Here is a 23,050-nt window from a genome sequence, read left to right as displayed (position 1 = left end):
ACGTTGAGACACAACTACTACAGCACCGTGCAGTACATCCGTCGAGATTGTTGCTGTGCTGTATTTAACCTCCAGTCAGATTCCCACACCTTTCAACAACACAACACAACATCCCCCCCGAGACCCATGCAGGCGCGGATCTACAGCTTACACCAATGCCCTCCATCCAGGTTTCCCACTTCTACTCTTTGATACACACACACACACACACACACACACACACACACACACACACACACACACACACACACACACACACACACACACACACACACACACACACACACACACACACACACACACACACACACACACACACACACACACACACACACACTGTGCCTGGCTTGCACTGGGGTGGGTTTCAAGTTTACAATGCACTGCTGTTGATGTCTGGCCAGTTCCTTTCTCCTTGTGAGGTATAAAAAGGTCACAAAGCAGCCTCCTGGCTCACCTTTATAACATTTGCTGCTCTGGCCTCCACAATAACTCCTAGCCTCTCTGGTGTATGCTGAAGCCTGTTCTCTACAGCTATGTAGCATATATCAGTGCTCTATGGTCATCTCTGTCTTCACAATGGGACTGTTAAATCACCTGGCAAGAAGAGCTGAAGCAGCTCAGCTCAGAAAATGGCCCCAGTTTGCTACAGAAATTCCTTTGATATGTTTATACTTTGAAGGGGACATAATGAACGAAAATGTCCCTTGTGTCACTTGAGGCCAATACACAGATTTTGAGCCATAGTCGAATAACTGCTAAAATATAATTGGCAACATTCTCCTGAAATACATGTAGGCCTATTTCACAAAACACTGTTGCGGTTCAGTGCATCAGTGTGTTCAATTACTGTAACAATCATATACATTATTGTTATTTCCAAATAGATTATAGATGTAGGCTATTTGCAAGTGTAAATAAATGTAGACTGTATTTATAGGCTAACCCTTGCCGTTGTCATTGATGTTTTGGTAATAAATACATGTTTGTATTGTAATGACCTGACTAGATCATAAATGAACAATTGTCCAGACAGAGGATTGAGTTTGCGAATTGACGGTTTATTAAACCAACTTTACACAGGCTACTGTTTGGCCGTAGCCCACGCCAAATAAATGGAAGATAACCCACAAGCCAATCGTGACCTTCTCTTGTGAAGCCCAGACGTAAGAGAGAGAACAAAGGCTGAACCTGGTCTTAACTTCCAATGCTCCATCCCCCTGCCCAACCCCCCTCCACGCCACTCCGCCAACCGCCACGATGCCCGGCATCAGAACATTCCAGGCATTCCCGTGATTGGCAGATAGCAGGTTGATTGACATGTCGGACCCCGCGAACACTGGGTACTGGTCAGTACAACACAACCACCTACTAGCCTAACACATAACACACAGCTGTCTGTGCGGGTCGCTACAGTATATTTAATTACGCAGGAGTCAATCAAATCAAACAAATCATTTTGCTGACAATTAGGCATATGTTGATGTTTTCCTTATTTGATAATCGACATCATGCATTTTTGCATTCGCTTTTACGCGTGAGGAACGAGAGCGCAGCGCATCACCTGTCACGCACAGTGTGACATCGAACCTGTAGCCGGCAGTATACGCAACAATACGCACAATCCATAACAGTATGTTCACAATCAATTTCTATGGAGATGGAATGTTTGATTTCTCCAGAACGTCAGAATGTTAGCTAAAAATATTAGTTTGCGCCAACCCAAGCACGAACACCTTTGCGAATTAGCTACGATTACTCATCTTTATTTTGAGTTATTGTCAAAAGTCCATCTATCATTTCGTCAAATAATTCATGGATTTTAGCAATAAAATCCCGCGTGCCCTTTCTACATCTGCACAGGTAAATCCTATGATATATCTTATTTGAGTTTTAATCGTTCAATTATGTCCTTGTAGAAAGTCTAGTACTGGTATGTTTTTCTGTTCTCAAGATGTTCAGTCCGAGTGCTGAATACCGGCAGACTGTAGAGCGGTGCTGGGACAAGAGCTACTACAATGAGCAGGTAAAATTAAATCATCTTCATTTCAGAAAACACTTAAGTGTATGTTACAGTGGAGTAAATGTGAATGTTGTAGGGAGTGAACGTTATTTATGATAAGACTTACATGGAGAAAATCGAACCATTCTGAAATGAAAATGGATGGCCCTCCCTTCAGCAAAATATATTTGACCTAAAACCCTACTTTAAAATATAGTCACCCTCCCATATACCCAAAATATTAACTAAAACAAAGTGGATAACAGATACCATGTCTACCGTTTACCCTAACTTCTTGGACAGACAAGAGCTTTAGATATGCAGTTTTATAAATTGTTATTCATCCTATAAGCATTAAATGGCAACATGGACATTTTGATAGCACACAGGGCTGGGGGCCAGAAGGTTAGGGTAGCATAAGGACTGAATGGGTATCTAATTTACACATCTCAATCTGGCTTTCTGGGATCACTATATTTTTTAATTGGAAATATATATTTTTTAATTGGAAATATATATTTTTTAATTGCAGCCGCAGAGTTTTAAAACAGCCTATCACTCTAATATCGTTGCTTTAAATCAGAGCACGCACAAGCAGTCTCTCTCCATCCATTCCATTCAAATTGAATCCTGTTTCAGATATTTACAGTAGATACTGTATATATAGCCTGTATATACAGTACCAGTCAAAAGTTTGGACACATCTACTCATTCCAGGGTTTTTCTTTATTTTTACTACATTGTGTAAAAACAGTGAAGGTATCAAAACTATGAAATAACACATATGGAATCATCTAGTAACCAAAAAAGTATTAAACAATTCAACATATATTTTATATTTGAGATTCTTCAAAGTAGGGACCCTTTGCCTTGATGACAGCTGTGCACACTCTTGGCATTCTCTCATCCAGCTTCCTGAGGTAGTCACCTGGAATGCATTTCAATGAACAGGTGTGCCTTGTTAAAAGTGCATTTGTGGAATTTCTATCCTTCTTAATGTGTTTGAGCCAATCAGGTGACATTGTCTGTAATTTATTTAGAATTCAAGGCACACTTAACCCGCATGGCTACCACAGCATTTTACAGCGATACCATCTGGTTTGCGCTTAGTGGGACTATCATTTCTTTTTTAACAGGACAGTGAAGTAGTGAAGTATAAGTAGTCAAACATATAAATAGTAAAGTACAGATACCCCCCAAAACGACTTAAAGTATTTTAACTTAAGTATTTTACACCACTGATTCCATATGAGTTATTTCAGTTTGATGTGTTCACTATTATTCTACAGAAAATAGTAAATAATAAAGGAAAAAACAGGAGTGAGTAGGTGTGTCTAAACTTGTGACTGGTACTGTAGGCTACTTAACAGCTTCTACCCACAAACCATAAGACTCCTGAACAGCAAATCAAGTTGCTACCCGGACTATTTGCATTGTCCCCACCCACCCCCCCCATTTTTACACTGCCACTACTCTCACTGCTGCTACTCGTTTATTATTCGTGCATAGTCACTTTGCCTCTACCTACATGTACATATTACCTCAATTACCTCAACTAACACACATTGACTCTGTAGCCCCGCACATTGACTCTATACCGGTACCCCCTGTATATAGCCTGCTACTGTTATTTTATTGTTGCTCCTTAGTCATTTGTTATTTTTCTATTTTTATCTATTTATTTTTTTCTTCAGTTTATTTTAGTAAATACTTTTTTAACACATTTTTTTCTTAAAACTGCATTGTTGGTTAAGGGCTTGTAAGTCAGCATTTCACTGTAAGGTCTACTACATCTGTTGTATTCGGGGGATGTGACAAATAACATTTGATTTGATTTTTGATTTGAAGAGCTTTGCACACCTGGACTGTGCAATATTTGCCCATTATTATTACTGTTTTAATTCTTAAAGGTCTGTCTAGGAGATGATGGGGGTCTTGGCTAGACAGCTATTTTCAAGTCTTGCCATAGATTTTCAAACAGATTTAAGTCAAAACTGTAACTTGGCCACTCGGGAACATTCACTGTCTTCTTGGTAAGCAACTCCAGTGTAGATTTGGCCTTGTGTTTTAGGTTATTGTCCTGCTGAAAGGTGAATTCCTCTCCCAGTGTCTGGTGCAAAGCAGCTTTTCCTTTAGGATTTTGCCTGTGCTTAGCACCGTCCCATTTATTTTTATCCTGATAAACTCCCCAGTCTTTGTCGATGTCAAGCCCACCCATTTCATGATGCAGCCACCACCATGCTTGAAAATAAGGAGGCAGTTACTTAATGATGTGTTGTGTTGGATTTGTCCCAAACATGGGCTTTGCATTTAGGCCAAAAAGGACGACTGTATCTTTGATGTGTTTGGGTGGTTGAATATACCACCATAATTATTAACTTGACCATGCTTAAAAAGATATTCAATGTCTAATTGTTATTGTTACCCATCTACCAAGCACTGCTCTTCTTTACGAGGCTTTTGAAAACCTCCCTTGTCTTTGTAGTTGAATCTGTGCTTGAAATTCTATACTTGACTGAGGGACCTTACAGATGTTGTATGTACGGGGGACAGAAGAAAGGCTAGTCACTAAAAAATCATGTCAACCCCTTCAGACCTTGAGTTTCTATAAGTTTCTATATGTGCAAAGCATAGATCTGAGATATTGAGCATTAGAGTTTTCACATCACAGATCTCAGAGCTGTTTTGTAGTTCATTCTTCTTTCATAACCCAGTAAGGTCCTCACCTTAAAGGTACCTAAAGTGCTGAGTATCAAAATCCTAAGCCATTTGTAAATCTGTTTTTTTTAGGGGTGGGGGGCTACGTTATGGCCATTCTTCAGAAAAAGTTGTTTAAAAAAATCTCAGTAAATGCAAAATGTATGGTTTTGAGATAATGGGTATTTTTCAAGTCCCAGATCTCAGAATTGTTTATTGATGTCTTCCTCTTCATGACTCAATAAATACAGTGCATTTGGAAAGTATTCAGACCCGTTGACTTAATCCACATTTTTGTTACCTTACAGCCTTATTCAATTTTTTATTTTATTCTTTAATTCCCCTCTTCAATCTACACACAATACCCCATATTGACAAAGTAAAAGCAGGTTTTTAAACATTTTTGCAAATGTATAAAAAATAAAAAACAGAAATATTATATTTACGTAAGTATTCAGACCCTTTACTCAGTATTTTGTTGAAGCGATTACAGCCTTGAGTCTTCTTGGCTTTGACGCTACAAGCTTGGCACACCTGTATCTGGGGAATTTCTCAAAATGATTCTCTGCAGATCCTCTCAAGCACTGTCAGGTTGGATGGGGAGCGTCGCTGCACAGCTATTTTCAGGTCTCTCCAGAGATGTTCGATCAGGTTCAAGTCTGGGCTCTGGCTGGGCCACTCAAGAACATTCAAGAGACTTGTCCCGAAGCCACTCCTGTGTTGTCTTGGCTGTTTGCTTAGGGTCGTTGTCCTGTTGGAAGGTGAACCTTCGCCCCCAGTCTGAGGTCCTGAGCGCTCTGGAGCAGGTTTTCATCAAGGATCTCTCTGTACATCTTTCCCTCGATCCTGACTAGTCTCCCAGCCCCTGATGCTGAAAAACATCCCCACAGCTGCCACCACCATGCATCACCGTAGGGACGGTGACAGGGTTCCTCCAGATGTGACGCTTGGCATTCATTCCAAAGAGTTCAATCTTGGTTTCATCAGATGAGAGAATCTTGTTTCTCATGATCTGAGAATCCTTTTGGTGTCTTTTGGAAAAATCCAAGCGTGCTGTCATGTGCCTTTTACTGAGGAGTGGCTTCTGTCTGGCCACTACCATAAAGGCCTGATTGGTGGAGTGCTGCAGAGATAGTTGTCCTTCTGGAAGGTTCTACCATCTCCACAGAGGAACTCTGGAGCTCTTTCATATTGATATCGGGTTCTTGGTCACCTCCCTGACCAAGGCCCTTCTCCCCCGATTGCTCAGTTTGGCTGGGTGGTCCAAACTTCTTCCATTTAAGAATGAGGGAGGCCACTGTCTTCTTGGGGACCTTCAATGCTGCAGAAATTATTTGGTACCCTTCCCCAGATCTGTGCCTCAACACAATCCTGTGTCAGAGCTCTACGGACAGTTCCTTCCACCTCATGGCTTGGTTTTTGCTCTGACATGCACTGTCAACTGTGGGACCTTATATAGACACTTGCGTGCCTTTCCAAATCATGTACAATCATTTTAATTTATCACAGGTGGACTCATCTCAAGGATGATCAATGGAAACACGATGCACCTGAGCTCAATTTCGAGTCTCATAGCAAAGGGTCTGAATGCTTATGTAAATAAGATATTACTGTTTTTTACCTTTAATACATTTGCAAACATGTCTGAAAACCTGTTTTCGCTTTGTCATTATGGGGTATCGTGTGTAGATTGATGAGGAAAACATTTAATTTAATCCAGTTTAGAATAAGGCTGTAATGTAACAAAAGGTGAAAAAAGTCAAGGGGTCTAAATACTTTCCAAATGCACTGTATATCACCTTACATACAATTATTTTTGATTGACAACCCAGTATTGTGTAATTGGATTGCAGACAGAACCTAATAGCACCAAGTTAAAAGGTGTTTGCTCAGACAGAACTTTCAGATTATGCATTTTTTGTGAAGATCATTGACAAAAAATCCCACTTTGTAAAACATGAACATTTGAAAACATCCAAGGGGGGTGAGTACTTATGATACCCACTGTACATCATTTACACACACACACACACACACACACAGAGAAGTCAGCTCAGACAGATCCAGCTCAGCGTGGTCCAGCTCATGAGCTCCATCAACAACAGCACATTTTTATTTCGATAGGAAAATGTATGTGTTTTTTAACAAATGTCAGTGCATCGATTTGTTCTTCTAATCAAATCGCTTAAAATTAAAACTTCCTGATTCCTGTATCAAGACACGACATATCAAATCACCTTGAAAGGGAAAGATGCACATGTATTTTACCAGGTAAGTTGACTGAGAACACATTCTGATTTACAGCAATGACCTGGGGTATAGTTACAGGGGAGAGGAAGGGGATGAATATGCCAATTGGAAGCTGGGGATGATTAGGTGGCCATGATGGTATGAGGGCCAGATTGGGAATTTAGTCATGACACTGGAGTTAATAGCCCTACTCTTACAATAAGTGCCATGGGATCATTAGTGACCAGTCAGGACACCCATTTAACACCCAATGTGAAAGCCGGCACCCTACACAGGGTAATGTCCCCAATCACTACACTGGGGTGTTTGGATATTGTTTTTTAGACCAGAGGAAAGAGTCCCTTCTACTGGCCCTCCAACACCACTTCCAGCAGCATCTGGTCTCCCATCCAGGACCAACCCTGCTTAGCTTCAGATGCAAGCCAGCAGTGGGATGCATGGTGGTATGCTGCTGGCACATCCCTAGTACAAACCCCGGCCACCTGTCAATTCAGACCGGCTAAAACAAACTCTAGGTTGTCTTACAGACAACATGATTTGTCTTGCAGAAGAAGCTGATGAAGCAGTTTTTGGTGCTCCAGAGACAAGGCCTCCAGAGTCATGTCCCTCAACACACCACCGTGGAGGACATGAGCAACTGGCTGGTTAAGAACAAGTCCCTGAAGCGGTGAGTACAGCTACTTGTACTATGTACCATATAATTAGGAATCAGAATACAGGAATGGACATGAACCTTCATACGACACTATAAAAAGTCAGCCATTTTGGTAAGGGAGTTGGTAAGCCAGTGGTCAGCCAGTGCTATGATAAAATATTGTGTACAACAATGAATTTGAAGATTATCTGCACAGTATGTTTGTTAGCTACAGTGGCGACCCGTCATTCAGGGCAGGTGGGGCAGAATTGTATCATTCCGAACTTTATCCACAACGTTCTATTACATTTTGTTGCGACTCGAGGGATACCTCTCCATCCATTCTAGCAGCAGGCTACACAGAGAATGGAACAGCTGTGTAGGGGAAACAGCTTGATTCACACAAAATGGAATAAAACGTTGCGGGTACATTTGGAAAGACACAATTTCATGTGTACAACATCTAAAGACCAGCTTCACTATATTGAGAGCATTTGATCATGTCTTTTCAGAGCCCCAGTACTGCAAAACGATGATGAGGAAGTGAATCGCTGGTCGGGGTACGTTTTTCAAAAACAAGTACAATTGCTAAAAAATGTCAGGACCCTTCTGTAACATGCCATTTACATCAAAATAGAGATTTTTTTTGTTTTTAAAGCAGTCCGTACAATATGTTATGAATTTGCAATACATATGACATGTTCCGCATTCCACTTATTTGCGGCTAATGTCAGCTAGGTGGCTAACTTTAGCTAGGCTAGGGGTTAGTGGTTATGGTTAGGGGAAGGGTTATATTACATGCTAAGTAGTTGCAAAGTAGCTAAAAAGTTCTAAGTAGTTGCAAAGTTGCTAATTAGCTAAAATTATAAAGTTGTCAATGATGTGATTCGAACACGCAACCTTTGGGTCTTCCCCAACTAACCTCCTTTATTTTGTTTTCCTTTAAATATCCTTATTTCTTATGTACAACGTAACATATACTCATTTGAGTGTCACAGATTTACATTTACCATGTTACGTCTAGTTTTGAGGCCAGGCTGCTGTACTGCAATTCACTCCGGATTTCTCCCTGACCACAATGGCTGCCATTTTCCTCCCATTCTGTAACTTTGAGGGTTTATGACATAGCCCTTATAATTTAATAGGATCTCACAGAAATATGTATATATATTTTTTATTGCTTGTGTTCTGAATGGGACACGATTTTCTTTTTACCTAAACATGCGAACACCATCAAATAGAATTCATAGCAATCAGTGCACAAATTTGATGAAATATAACAGAACAGATAATATGGAATGACATTCACTCTCACGGGATGGGTTGCCAAAAATAACTAACTGAGAGCCACACTCCCAATAAGCCACAAATGTGACTGCATTGAGGCATATTTCACTGTGCTTCTATGGCTATATGCATCATGCCACTGCCTATTTCATTTGTTCATTTAGCAAACAATTCAGCTCATAATTCAGTGCCTTTATCAGTCAACATATCTATACTGTAGCTTCAGTTAGCTTTAAAATGCTACATTTTCTCTCTGCCTCATGGCAAAATGTGTACAATAGCAGGAAGTTTCTGGCCCACCCAAATGTCTGCAGGCCCACCCATCAACACATTTCTGGCTACGCCACTGAATCACGGTCATAGGCTCAATGGGAAATCAATGTGAAAGTAGAGGAAGGAGAAAAAAGGCAGGAATGTTCAGTTGCTCTGTATTTGATTTTAAGGTTCAGAAAGGAAGCAGAGGAAGGGAATGACATAAGTCACCTGGTAAGAGATTAGAAAGATGTCTACAGTATAAGTTAAATGGAGATAATATACAGTTAGTGAGTTATCCTTTCTAATAAACAATGTCCTTATATAGCATTGGCTCATGGTATGTCGATATCAATATTTTCCCCTCACTGCTATGGGCATTAATGGCACCCCATGTTTCCTGTGACAGACCTGGGAGGTGAACACTCAACTCAGAATGAGGGACGTTGAACATGAGGCTTTTACTGAGTTGGCCACCGACCTTAGTCAGGCCATTGACTCACTTGACTTTACTGCTGATCTCTCCTACCTGTGAGTCACATTCACTCTTTATGTTACAGTTGTTTGGTCTATGTATTATTCTATCCATCCACTGATGCTAAATGAAATGACTAGTGCAGGGGCCGATATCAATCTTCATTTACTGTATGTAGCACATTTCTTACAGAGGACGCGTTTCAAAGTGCATAAAAGTGTTTCCTCTGTCTCTCTGGCTTGTATATTTTAGAAACCCTGAGGTCTGCGATGAGGTTGTAAGAGCTCTAAAGAGCATTTCCCAGAGCTTGGCCTTCCAGCCGTACGCCAAGCTGTGCTGTCCCTCTAAGGTGGTGGTGGACATCGTGTCCAGGCTGCTCCAGGCCCTCTGGTCCTGCCAGATGGAAAGCCCCTGTGACCGGTCCTCCATGGCCCTGAGCGACATGAGTGTCACCATAGTGCTGGCAGTAGTGGATAACCTCTCTAGAGTTCTGAAGGCTCCTCCTGTTGCTCAAGTCTACTACTCCCGTTCCACTGGTGTCAGGATGGTCCACTCACTCAACCGTAAGATCCAGTGCCTAAGCAGCCCTGAGGACCTTAGGAGAGCTCTTTTCACCCAAAGTTCCACCCTGATCAGCACCATCATTGAAGCTGTGAGCACCAAAGTCCAGAGGCTGTTTGAAGCTCCTGCTGACTACATTCTATTAAGCTCTATCCGCATCTGGCTATCAGAGCCCAAGGCGAGCGAGGTTCGTCCAAAGTGCCCTGACCAGCTAGTAATCTCCTCTGAGCTCCTGAGGAACATCATTGGTATGATAGTTTATGTAGTCTTCGAAGGCCACCTAGAGGAAGACATTAACCTTCATTACTGGCCCCTCATAAACGACATAATCCACCAGCTGTCACTGTGTGGGGTTAAAGTCACAAAGAAAGGGGGCAAGGCCAACTGGCATATTGGCTGGTACCAGATCCTTGAGATGGTGACAAACATCCATACTCATCTTCACCACGATACTGGCACAGAGCTGGTACTTAAGATTGCAACATCTGCCAGGGCCACCATGCTAACGAGGCACATGGTTCACCATGTGGTGGAGGAGCTGGTAAAGCTGAAGGATGTGGATGAAGGGACACCAGCTTCAGGAAGCAGTGAGGTAAGCAATGATTACAAGTCTTTATCTTTATGAAAGTCCACTCATACAAAGCATTTTTTGTTGTTGTTGTTGGTGAAAAGAAGATTTGTAATGTCGCAAATATTACGTTAAATATGATGTCCTTGTTGCTTTCAGTCTGTGGACATGAACCTGGCAATCACCGACCACATTGTCCCTAACCTTGTCAAAGTGGTGGATTGGCTTCAACCCCTGGCCACTACCCCCATGGTGGACATCACAGCACCCCTAATCACTAACCCCGTCAAAGTGGACAACATCACAACAACCATGACCACTATTCCAGTTGACCTCCAGTCAGGTGAGTTAAATTGACACGGATCACTTTGACAGGTTATCATGTCTTACTGTAATATAACTTATTAGCTAATGTTTTGTAACTAGACAGTTTTGTAATAAGTTGTGTTTGTATGAGATTGATCTTCTCTTTCTAATTTCAAGGGAATGTGGTGGTAAAACACTCAGCACCCTATATTCCACCTGTAGGCTTTGCCCCAGCACCATGCATATTACCCCCAGGCTTTGCCACTGCATCCTGCACCCCACCACCAGGCTTTGCCCCTCTATCACGCACCCCACCACCAGGCTTTGCCCTTCTATCCTGCCCCCCACCACCAGGCTTTGCCCCTCGATCATGCCCCCCACCACCAGGCTTTGCCCGTCTATCATGCATCCCACCACCAGGCTTTGCCCTTCTATCCTGCCCCCCAATACCAGGCTTTGCCCCTCTATCCTGGCCCCCACCACCAGGCTTTGCCCCTCTATCCTGCCCCCCACCACCAGGCTTTGCCCTTCTATCCTGCCCCCCACCACCAGGATTTGCCCCTCTATCCTGCCCACCACCACCAGGCTTTGCCCTTCTATCCTGTCCCCCACCACCAGGATTTGCCCAGGCATCATGCCCCCCACCACCAGGCTTTGCCCCTCTATCATTCCCCCCACCACCTGGCTTTGCCATTCCATCCTGCCCCCCACCACCAGGCTTTACCCCTCTATCCTGCCCCCCACCACCAGGCTTTGCCCCTCTATCCTTTCCCCCACCACCAGGCTTTGCCCCTCTATCCTGCCCCCCACCACCAGGATTTGCCCAGGCATCATGCCCCCCACCACCAGGCTTTACCCCTCTATCCTGCCCCCTACCACCAGGCTTTGCCCAGGCATCCTGCCCCCCACGATCAGGCTTTATCCCGGCTTCATGCCCCCCACCACCAGGCTTTTCCCCGGCACCCTGCACCCCACCACCAGAATTTTCCCCTGCACCCTGCATTCCACCCCCAGGCTTTGCCCTGGCAACCTGCACCTCGTCGCCAAGCTTTGCCGCTAATGCGATGCAGGGCTTTGGCACGGAAGTCATCCTGAAACAAATGGTCCTGCTATTCTTGGAGAGGCTCCCTCCTGCGTCAGAGGACCTTGAGTCAGAGTTCCTGACTATCGCCTATCGTATCTGCACGCTGTTTCAAAGCATCACTGCCAGATTCCGCAACATGGTTAATGAGGAGCTGGAGAAGTGTACCGACTCTGACAGTAAGAAGTACTGGGCTTACACCTTCTACTGGGAGTACATGAAGAGGTACCCATCATCCCAGTGCCTGGGGATTGAAGCCTTCACATGTGATGAGGAGAGATGTTTAGTGGTGGCCAAATTGTTTGCAAAGAAGATGTGCCCCAAGATGCTCCCCTCAGCAGCAGACTTCGATGAGGCTGAAGATTCAGGCATCAATGGAGTAAGCGATGATTTCAAGTGTTTATCTTTATGAAAGTCCACCCATTAAGTTATCTCTGATAAAAATATAAATAAATGTCAATGTTGGGAAAAAGGAGATATGAAATGTAGCAAATGTTCTGTTAAATATTGTGTCCTTGTTGCTTTCAGTCTGTGGACTTGAACCTGGCAATCCCAGAGACCCCTAACCCTGTCAAAGTGGTAGACATCACAACACCCCTGACCACTAATCCAGTCAACCTTGAGGTTTTGGATGAAACACTTGTCCTTCAGTCAGGTGAGTTACACTGTCACAATCACTTTGACAGGTGATCATTTTTCACTGTAATGTAACTTACTGGCTAAAGTTTTATAACTAGACAGTTTGGTAATTAAGTTAAAGACGTCCTCCAGAGATTGTTGAACTTTTCCTGTTAAAAAGCGATATCCCAAGTATAAATCCAGTAAAGTACACACACTAAAGCAGTGGTCACCAACCGGCCAATCGCAATCGACTGGTCGATCTCCAAGGCATTCCTAGTCAATCACCAAACATGTATGTAAAAAACCCAACAATAAAGCCTTCAAGTTTTGATGTAAGACTGATCTTCACTTTGTCCGCCACCAACAGGCTTTGCCACGGCACACTGCACCCCAACACCAGATTTTGCCCCAGCACCCGGCAATCCACCCCCAGGCTTTGCCCTGGCAACCTGCACCTCGTCGCCAAGCTTTGCCGCTAATGCCATGCAGGGTTTTGGCACGGAAGTCATCCTGAAACAAATGGTCCTGCTATTCTTGGAGAGGCTCCCTCCTGCGTCAGAGGACCTTGAGTCAGAGTTCCTGACTATCACCGATCGTATCTGCACGCTGTTTCAGAGCATCACTTTCAGATTCCCCAACATCGTTAATGAGGAGCTGGAGAAGAGTACCGACTCTGACAGTACGCAGTACTGGGCTTACACCTTCTACTGGGAGTACATGAAGAGGTACCCATCATCCCAGTGCCTGGGGATTGAAGCCTTCACATGTGATGAGGAGAGATGTTTAGTGGTGGCCAACTTGTTTGCAAAGAAATTGTACCCCAAGATGTTCCTCTCAGCAGCAGACGTCGACGAGGCTGAAGATTCAGGAAGCAATGGAGTAAGCGATGATTTCAAGTGTTTATCTTATTAACGTCCACTCATTCAGTTATGTCTGATCCAAAAATGTATTGTTGTCAATATTGTTAATGAAAAATTTAAAAAGTACATCTGCAATGTTGCAAATGTTATGTTAAATAATAAATATTAATATTATTATTAAATATTACATATTTTTGCTTTCAGTCTGTGGACATGAACCTGGCAATCGCCGACGAATTTGTCCCTAACCCTGTCAAGGTGTTGGAGTTGCTTCGACCCCTGTCACTGCCAGACATCAAAAAGCCCTTGACCACTATCCATGACAAAGTGCTGGACAACACAACAACACCCCTGGTTGATGCCCCAGTTAAGGTGGACAACATCACAACACCCCTGGCCACTAATCCAGTCAACCTTAAGGTTACGGATGAACCAGTTGACCTCCAGTCAGGTGAGTTACATTAACACAGATCACTTTGACAGGTTATCATTTCTTTCTGTAATATAAGGTATTAGCTAATGTTTTATTTTAACATGACAGTTTTGTAACTAACTCATTTGTAACTAATTTAAGCTATTGTGATTGATCTTCTCCTTCTCATTTCCAGAAGATGTTGTGGTCATTAAACCAAAGAAAAGCAGAGTCGTGAGATTCTTCCGTCGACTTTTCTGCTGCATATACGAAGATGATTTGATGGTGTGAACCTGACCAGCTTTTCAGCAGATGACTTCAGCTCACACACAAACACACGGGCACAGACACACACACGTTTACGCATACGCATACACACGCACGCACACACACACACACACACACACACACACACACACACACACACACACACACACACACACACACACACACACACACACACACACACACACACACACACACACACACACACACACACACACACACAAACACGCACACACACGTTTATGCATACGCATACGCATACACACACACGCACACACACACACACACACACACACACACACACACACACACACACACACACACACACACACACACACACACACACACACATACACACACACACACACACACACACACACACACACACACACACACACACACACACACACACACACACACACACACACACATACACACACACACACACACAAACACACGGGCGCGCACACACACGTTTATGCATACACACACGCACGCACACACACACACACAGACACACACACACACACACACACACCACAGTTGTTGTTTCGCATGTTAAATATTTCTCTATACTTTTTTCCTCATTAAATATTTTATTATGTCTTCATTCAATTATTATTTTTACTATTTACAGTAGCAATCGATTTGTATTGTTATTTTTTTGTAACTATTTACAGTTTCAATTCACATTTCATCACAAACTTAAATGACATATTATTTATGCATCAACATGTATTGAACGTGTGTAAGCCTAAGTTTCCTAGTTTAATAACTGTATTTCTTCCGTCTTCCAGCAGATGGGAGGCTTGTCTAATATCTGAAGTCATGTATGTTACAGTAATTCTGATGACCTTGTGTCTTGGTATATATGTTTTTAGTCATTATCATGTACTATAAAAAATACTACATTGAATCTATATATATGTATATATTGACAAGCATGACCACAGTACAAAGAACAATGGTCTTTATGTATATGCTATTAAACTAGTAGTCTGAAAGATAGGGCCATATCCAATAATATCTTTCTTTCTTTGATTGCAAAAATCTCTATGGGTAATCCACAGGGGTCCCTGTTAGAATAGATAGATTAGGGAAACCAAAGAAAGCTTTACAGTTGACTTTGCAGCAGGGATCTGGTTCATTTCAGTTCCAAGTGATTTTGATGGCCATGCCTCTCCCAACATGCTTGGAGAGGGTAGAAAGTTTTAAGTTCTTCGGCGTACACATCACGGACAAACTGAAATGGTCCACCCACACAGACAGCGTTGTGAAGAAGGCGCAGCAGCGCCTCTTCAACCTCAGGAGGCTGAAGAAATTTGGCTTGTCACCAAAAGCACTCACAAACTTCTACAGATGCACAATCGAGAAAATCCTGTCTGGCTGTATTACCGCCTGGTACGGCAACTGCTCCGCCCACAACCGTAAGGCTCTCCAGAGGGTAGTGAGGTCTGCACAACGCATCACCGGGGGCAAACTACCTGCCCTCCAGGACACCTACACCACCCGATGTCACAGGAAGGCCATAAAGATCATCAAGGACAACAACCACCCGAGCCACTGCCTGTTCACCCCGCTATCATCCAGAAGGCGAGGTCAGTACAGGTGCATCAAAGCAGGGAATGAGAGACTGAAAAACAGCTTCTACAGCTTCTATCTCAAGGCCATCAGACTGTTAAACAGCCATCACTAACATTGAGTGGCTGCTGCCAACATACTGACTCATCTCTAGCCACTTTAATAATGAAAAATTGATGTAATAAGTGTATCACTAGCCACTTTAAACAAAGCCACTTTATATAAAGTTTACATACCCTACATTACTCATCTCATATGTATATACTGTACTCTATACCATCTACTGCATCTTGCCTATGCCGTTTGGCCATCGCTCATTCATATTTTTTTATGTACATATTCTTATTCATTCCTTTACACTTGTGTGTATAAGGTAGGTGTTGTGAAATTGTTTGGTTAGATTACTTGTTATAAACTACTGCATGGTCGGAACTAGAAGCACAAGCATTTCGCTACACTCGCATTAACATCTGCTAACCATGTGTATGTGACAAATAAAATTTGATTTGAACTCATTAAAATCTTTGAAATTGTTGCATGTTGCATTTATATTTTTGTTCAATATATACATATATTTATACATATAAAAACATTTTTTTTTACCTCAGTAATTGACAAATTACAATGTCATACTTATGAATAATCACAGCTTGTGATAGTGATGACTCATGTTCATATGTGTTTTATGCCTATCACTGACAGGTAATACACAGACACCAATCTAATCAAACAGTATTAGACCATGAGGTTCCCTGCTGTTTAATCCCTATCCATTTCAATGTAGGTGTCAGTTGAGTGCACTGAAAATCACCAGCTGTGTGTACTATAATCTCCCCTACACCCAGTCTGGACCAATACCAATCTGTCTTCATTTAAATAGCAGAGAACAAGAGGGCCAGTGTTTGTTTCTGGTCAGAGCAGAGGTGCACCAGACTAGGATTGAGTGGGTCCCCTCACATGAGAGCGCAGAGAAAACAAAGAGACTGTGGAAAAGAAAGAAACTGATAAAGAACAAAGGAGGAATCGAGCAAAATAGAGCAACGGAGAGAGAGGGAAGAAACAGAGAGAAAAATAGAGGACAACGATCCCGAAACACAGGAGAGATGGGCAACAGCAAAAGTGTCTCCCTGTCCAAGGATCTCCTAGAGGAGCTGAAATTGAACACCAAGTACAGCGAGGAGCAGCTATGTACCGGGTACCTAGAACTTACAATTCTGGTCAAAATAAATACACTTTATAGAGAGAAGGGTGTCATTTGAGACGTAGCTACTGTTTGATACATCTTTATTTCATCCTCTATAGGTACCAGACCTTCCTGAGAGAGTGTCCCAGTGGGCGAATCAGCAAGCAGCAGTTTGAGGCCATCTACATCAAATTCTTCCCCGACGCAGACCCCAAGGCTTATACACGCCACGTCTTCAGGAGCTTCGATTCCAACAGGTGATGGATGATATGATCATTACAACGTTCCTGCTGATTTGCACTGCTCTGCATAATTAGCACTTGTGGGATATAGAAACAGAGTAATTGAATGATATTGAACCCTGCAGTGATGGGATGCTGGACTTTAAGGAGTACATCATGGCCCTGCACTTGACCTCCTCTGGGAGGACCATACAGAAACTGGAGTGGGCGTTCAACCTGTACGACGTCGACCACAACGGAAACATAACCAAGAAGGAGATCCAGGAGATCGTCGAGGTCAGTTGTAGAGTCATTGTGAAATAGATGTGATGAAGTAGGTGTAAGAGATGAGATGAGGTAACATCATGTTTTGCGTGCTGCTCAAATCTCTTTAATGATGAAAGAAACTTTCTGTTTATAGTCGATATTCAACATGATCTCCAAAGAGGACCAGAAGAATCTTCCTGATGATGAGAACACACCAGAGAAGAGAGCTGATAAAATCTGGGATTTCTTCGGCAAGAAAGAAATTGGTAAGCCTTGTTTTCATGTTTAGGAACCACTCAAAGAATAGTTCAAGAAAATCATACATATATTGTATATTGTATTTTGATGAATGCATTTTGAGCTTATGTGCGATGAGCATTGTAAATATATCTATTATTGTATCTGTTATGTGTTCTGTCCTTTCAGATAAGCTAACAGAGGAGGAGTTTATCCAGGGAGTGATGGACAACAAGAACATCCTCAGACTGGTGCAGTTTGACAAGCCACAGAAGGTACAGGAGAGACTGAATGAGATGAAACATTAGCTGCTGACTACGCCATCTTTTTAACGTGTTTTTCACTTCAACTTTATATTTCCACGTTAGTCTCACTGGGACAAAATATTCACATTAAGAGAGACCTGAAGCTTGCAATTTTTGTTGTTAAGTTTGTAACATAGCAGTTGTTCAAGTGTGCCGTTGGAACGGCACGTTTATGTGGTCTCTTTTGTTTACCGTATATACATTTTTATTATTTAGTAATCAGTAGCAGAGATTTGTTTCAAACACAAAATGTATTACAAAATTCCTTTTAATGTATATATTCCTTTAAGGATACATTTTCGATATGACAAATACATGATAATACCCACATCATGCACATTACTGTAATATATATATATTATTATTATATATATATATATATATATATATATAATATTTCCCGCTCAGCCCAGTCAAAACTGTTCGCTGCTCTGGCACCCCAATGGTGGAACAAACTCCCTCACGACGCCAGGTCAGCGGAGTCAATCACCACCTTCCGGAGACACCTGAAACCCCACCTCTTTAAGGAATACCTAGGATAGGATAAAGTAATCCTTCTAACCCCCCCCCCCCCCCCCCCTTAAAAGATTTAGATGCACTATTGTAAAGTGGCTGTTCCACTGGATATCATAAGGTGAATGCACCAATTTGTAAGTCGCTCTGGATAAGAGCGTCTGCTAAATGACTTAAATGTAAATGTAAATGTAATATATATCCTTCACACTGTACTTTGTCAAAGACCAATATTAGTATGTTCAATACCAACACTTACCTGTCAATGCTCTACTGTTTTGAGTGTATTAAATTATGTTTATATATCTGCCGTTAGTACCTTTATGTGATAAAGTTTCATTTGAGTCATTTGATAGTTTTTCTGATAAAATGTACATAAATACAGCACCAGTCAAACGTTTGGACACACCTACTCATTCAACTTTTTTTTTTTTTTTTGTAGAATATTATTATAGAATAATTATTTATTATAGAATAATAGTAATTATTTATTGTAGAATAATAGTGAAGACGTCAAAACTATAGAATAAAACATATGGAATCATTTAGTAAGCAAAAAAAGTTTTAAACAAATCGAAATATATTTTATATTTGAGATTCTTCAAAGTAGCCACCCTTTGCCTTGATGAGAGCTTTGCACAATCGTGGTATTCTCTCAACCAGCTTCATGAGGTAGTCACTTGGAATACATTTATATTAACAGGTGTGCATTGTTAAAACTTAATTTCTGGAATTTCTTTCCTTTTTAATGCGTTTGAGCCAATCAGTTGTGTTGTGACATAGTGTCACGCCCTGACCATAGTTTGCTTTGTTAGTTTCATGTTTTGTTTGATCAGGGTGTGATCTGAGTGGGCATTCTATGTTGTATGTCTAGTTTTTCTGTTTCTGTGTTTGGCCTGATATGGTTCTCAATCAGAGGCAGGTGTTAGTCGTTGTCTCTGATTGGGAACCATATTTAGGTAGCCTGTTTTGTCATTGTGGGTTGTGGGTGATTGTCTATGTTAGTTGCTTGTGTCAGCACATTTCTTATATAGCTTCACGTTCGTTGTTCGTTTATTGTTTTGTATAGTTTGTTCAGTGTTTCTCTGTTTATTAAATTCATGATGAACACATACCACGCTGCATTTTGGTCGTCCGATCCTTCCAACTACTCCTCCTCAGACGAGGAAGACGACGAGCGTGACACATAGAAGGGGTGATATACAGAAGATAGCCCTATTTGGTAAAAGACCAAGTCCATATTATGGAAAGAACCGCTCAAATAAGCAAAGAGAAATGACAGTCCATCATTACTTTAAGACATGAAGGTCAGTCAATCGGGAACATTTCAAGAACTTTGAAAGTGTCTTCAAGTGCAGTCGCAAAATCCATCAAGCGCTATGATGAAACTGGCTCTCATGAGGACCGCCACAGGAAAGGAAGACCCAGAGTTACCTCTGCTGCAGAGGATACGTTCATTAGAATTACCAGCCTCAGACATTGCACCCCAAATAAATGCTTCACAGAGTTCAAATAACAGACACATCTCAACATCAACTGTTCAGAGAAGACTGCGTGAATCAGGCCTTTGTGGTCGAATTGCTGCAAAGAAACCACCATTAAAAGGACACCAATAAGAAGAAGAGACTTGCTTGGGCCAAGAAACATGAGCAATGGACATTAGAATGGTGGAAATCTGTCCTTTGGTCTGATGAGTCCAAATTTGAGATTTTTGGTTCCAACCGCTGTGTCTTTGTGAGACGCAGAGTAGGTGAATGGATGATTTCCTAATGTGTGGTTCCCACCGTGAAGCATGGAGCAGGTGGTGCGATGGTGAGGGTGTAGCTGGTGACACTGGGGTGACACTAGCAATGATTGGCTGACATAATGAGTGGGCTGGACATGCCGAGAGATGAGTTTGGATTGGTTTGACACATAGCACGCTTCTGTCTATTTGAGCTGGTCAGTATGTGTAGGTAATCCTGTCTAACGCAGCTTTTTTTATGTATCGCGTAGTAAAACTGCAAGTGTTGTTGTCCACTTTCTGGAGGACCGAGTTTTGAAATCAGTGGAATTCGAGTATGATAGCTAAGGACATGGAGAAAAAACACCTGTCTCAAGATTACATATTCATAGTAAGGGCACCCATGGTATCCGTGACAGGAGTCACGTCCATCCATGATGACGGGTAAGATTGTCTAGCTAGCTACATTTTCAGATATTATATGTTTCTAATTTTGAAAGAAAGTGGTTTCATTTAAAGTTAAAGTGTGCTGTTAGCTAGCTTACGTTAGCTGGCTGGCTCGCTAGCCAAAGTTACGTATATGATCTTATTATTCGTATCTTAGAGCCATTTGCTTGGCTAGTTATAGCCTAATGTTAGCTAGCTAACATTGAACCTGGTTGGTTAGCTACCAGCAGATTCATGCAGGGTGGTAACGTCATGAGTTGGGATTAGCTAGCTAGCTAAACATTGAGTGGAGTCTTTTGTTAAGACATGTAGCTAGCTAGCTACATGTCTTAACAAAAGACTACACTATACAAGTAACCATTTTGGGTGCGTTCGTAAATTCAGTCTGGCCATCTACTCCGATTCCAGAGCACTCTCGTCTGAGTGTGCCAGAGCGCAGAATAACTGATGAATTTAAGAACGCTCAACACCCGTTCAATATGGCCAGTGTCAGGAAACGTCGGTAAATAAACATAATTAAATTGTTGCCAGCAGCACAGTTACAGTCACCAACGCTCTGGATAACATGAAAACATCCTAACCAGCTCTGCTAGGGCAAGTAAAATGGTCAGAGTTTGGGTGGGGGCTAAAGCTTAAGAGGGTGTGAACGATGCTGAATGGTGGTAGACAAAGAAGCGCTCTCCAGTAGGTACAAAAACATTCAAAGGCCATTTTCTCAAAAGTGAGGTTATAACTTTGTCAACTTTCAAAGCAGAATTACTTTCCCATTGTTCCTCAAATGCAGTGTATGAAATACCATTTTGTATCTCTGTGTCTCTGCTTTAATCATATGTAAAAAACACAATTTCAAATGTTGCTACATAAGACCGAATCAAGGCGGTCGGTCACCTATGTGCGAACTCCTTCAAGACTGTTGGAAAAGCATTCCAGGTGAAGCTGGTTAAGAGAATGCCAAGAGTGTGCAAAGCTTTCATCAAGGCAAAGGGTGGCTACTTTGAAGAATTGAACATCTAAAATATATTTTGATTTGTTTAACACTTTTGGGGTTACTACATGATTTCATATGTGTTATTTCATAGTTTTGATGTCTTCATTTTTATTATACAATGTAGAAAATAGTAAAAATAAAGAAACACCCTTGAATGAGTAGCTGTGTCCAAACTTTTGACTGGTACTGTATGTGATAGGGTCTACTGTACAGACTGGTACTGTATGTGGCAGGGTCTACTGTACAGACTGGTACTGTATGTGGCAGGGTCTACTGTACAGACTGGTACTGTATGTGGCAGGGTCTACTGTACAGACTGGTACTGTATGTGGCAGGGTCTACTGTACAGACTGGTACTGTGTGTGGCAGGGTCTACTGTACAGACTGGTACTGTATGTGGCAGGGTCTACTGTACAGACTGGTACTGTATGTGGCAGGGTCTACTGTACAGACTGGTACTGTATGTGGCAGGGTCTACTGTACAGACTGGTACTGTATGTGGCAGGGTCTACTGTACAGACTGGTACTGTGTGTGGCAGGGTCTACTGTACAGACTGGTACTGTATGTGGCAGGGTCTACTGTACAGACTGGTACTGTGTGTGGCAGGGTCTACTGTACAGACTGGTACTGTATGTGGCAGGGTCTACTGTACAGACTGGTACTGTGTGTGGCAGGGTCTACTGTACAGACTGGTAGTGTGTGTGGCAGGGTCTACTGTACAGACTGGTACTGTATGTGGCAGGGTCTACTGTACAGACTGGTACTGTATGTGGCAGGGTCTACTGTACAGACTGGTACTGTATGTGGCAGGGTCTACTGTACAGACTGGTACTGTGTGTGGCAGGGTCTACTGTACAGACTGGTACTGTGTGTGTTTTATGATTTAGTATTAAAATCATGGAACATTGCTCACATACACAATGATACACAAGGTACCATACAAAGAATATGTACAAAGAATCTGTACAAAGATACAACATCATTATTATACGCAAGAAGTGACCGTTGTCTGTCAAAGGACTTGAATCATATAGGAATGACTCCATCTATAAGGAGACGAGGCCCCGTAACAGTTCATATCAGTCTGGAGAGAAAAGGAGGGTCCACAAGATGGAGGTCAGAACTCGCTCTCCTCCAGTATCTCCTCCATGGTCTCTCCCAGCGTCATCTCTCCATCACTACCTGACAGACTCTTCCTGGTGTGGAACTCCAATCCTCCCATTTCTCTCCCCCTTCCTCTCCACCCTGCCACTGCCCCTCCTTCTCCCCCTCCTCCGTCCCCCTGCCAGGCCACCT

The 23,050-nt window shown here is 42.3% G+C and overlaps 1 protein-coding gene across 1 annotated transcript; it reads left to right on the top strand.

Moving 5' to 3' along the window:
- Window positions 1–16,972: 16,972 nt before the first annotated feature.
- Window positions 16,973–18,085, top strand: LOC120045411 (recoverin-like). Its single transcript, XM_038990290.1, has 5 exons — window positions 16,973–17,064; window positions 17,172–17,309; window positions 17,420–17,570; window positions 17,695–17,806; window positions 17,967–18,085. The coding sequence occupies exons 1-5, from the start codon at window positions 16,973–16,975 to the stop codon at window positions 18,083–18,085; spliced, it is 612 nt and encodes a 203-aa protein (XP_038846218.1).
- The last annotated feature ends 4,965 nt before the right edge of the window (window positions 18,086–23,050 follow it).

Source organism: Salvelinus namaycush, chromosome 4, assembly GCF_016432855.1.
Source record: "Salvelinus namaycush isolate Seneca chromosome 4, SaNama_1.0, whole genome shotgun sequence".
Classification (NCBI taxonomy): domain Eukaryota; kingdom Metazoa; phylum Chordata; class Actinopteri; order Salmoniformes; family Salmonidae; genus Salvelinus; species Salvelinus namaycush.
The sequence above is the reverse complement of the archived record's forward strand: the minus strand, read 5'-3'. Positions and strand labels throughout refer to the sequence as shown.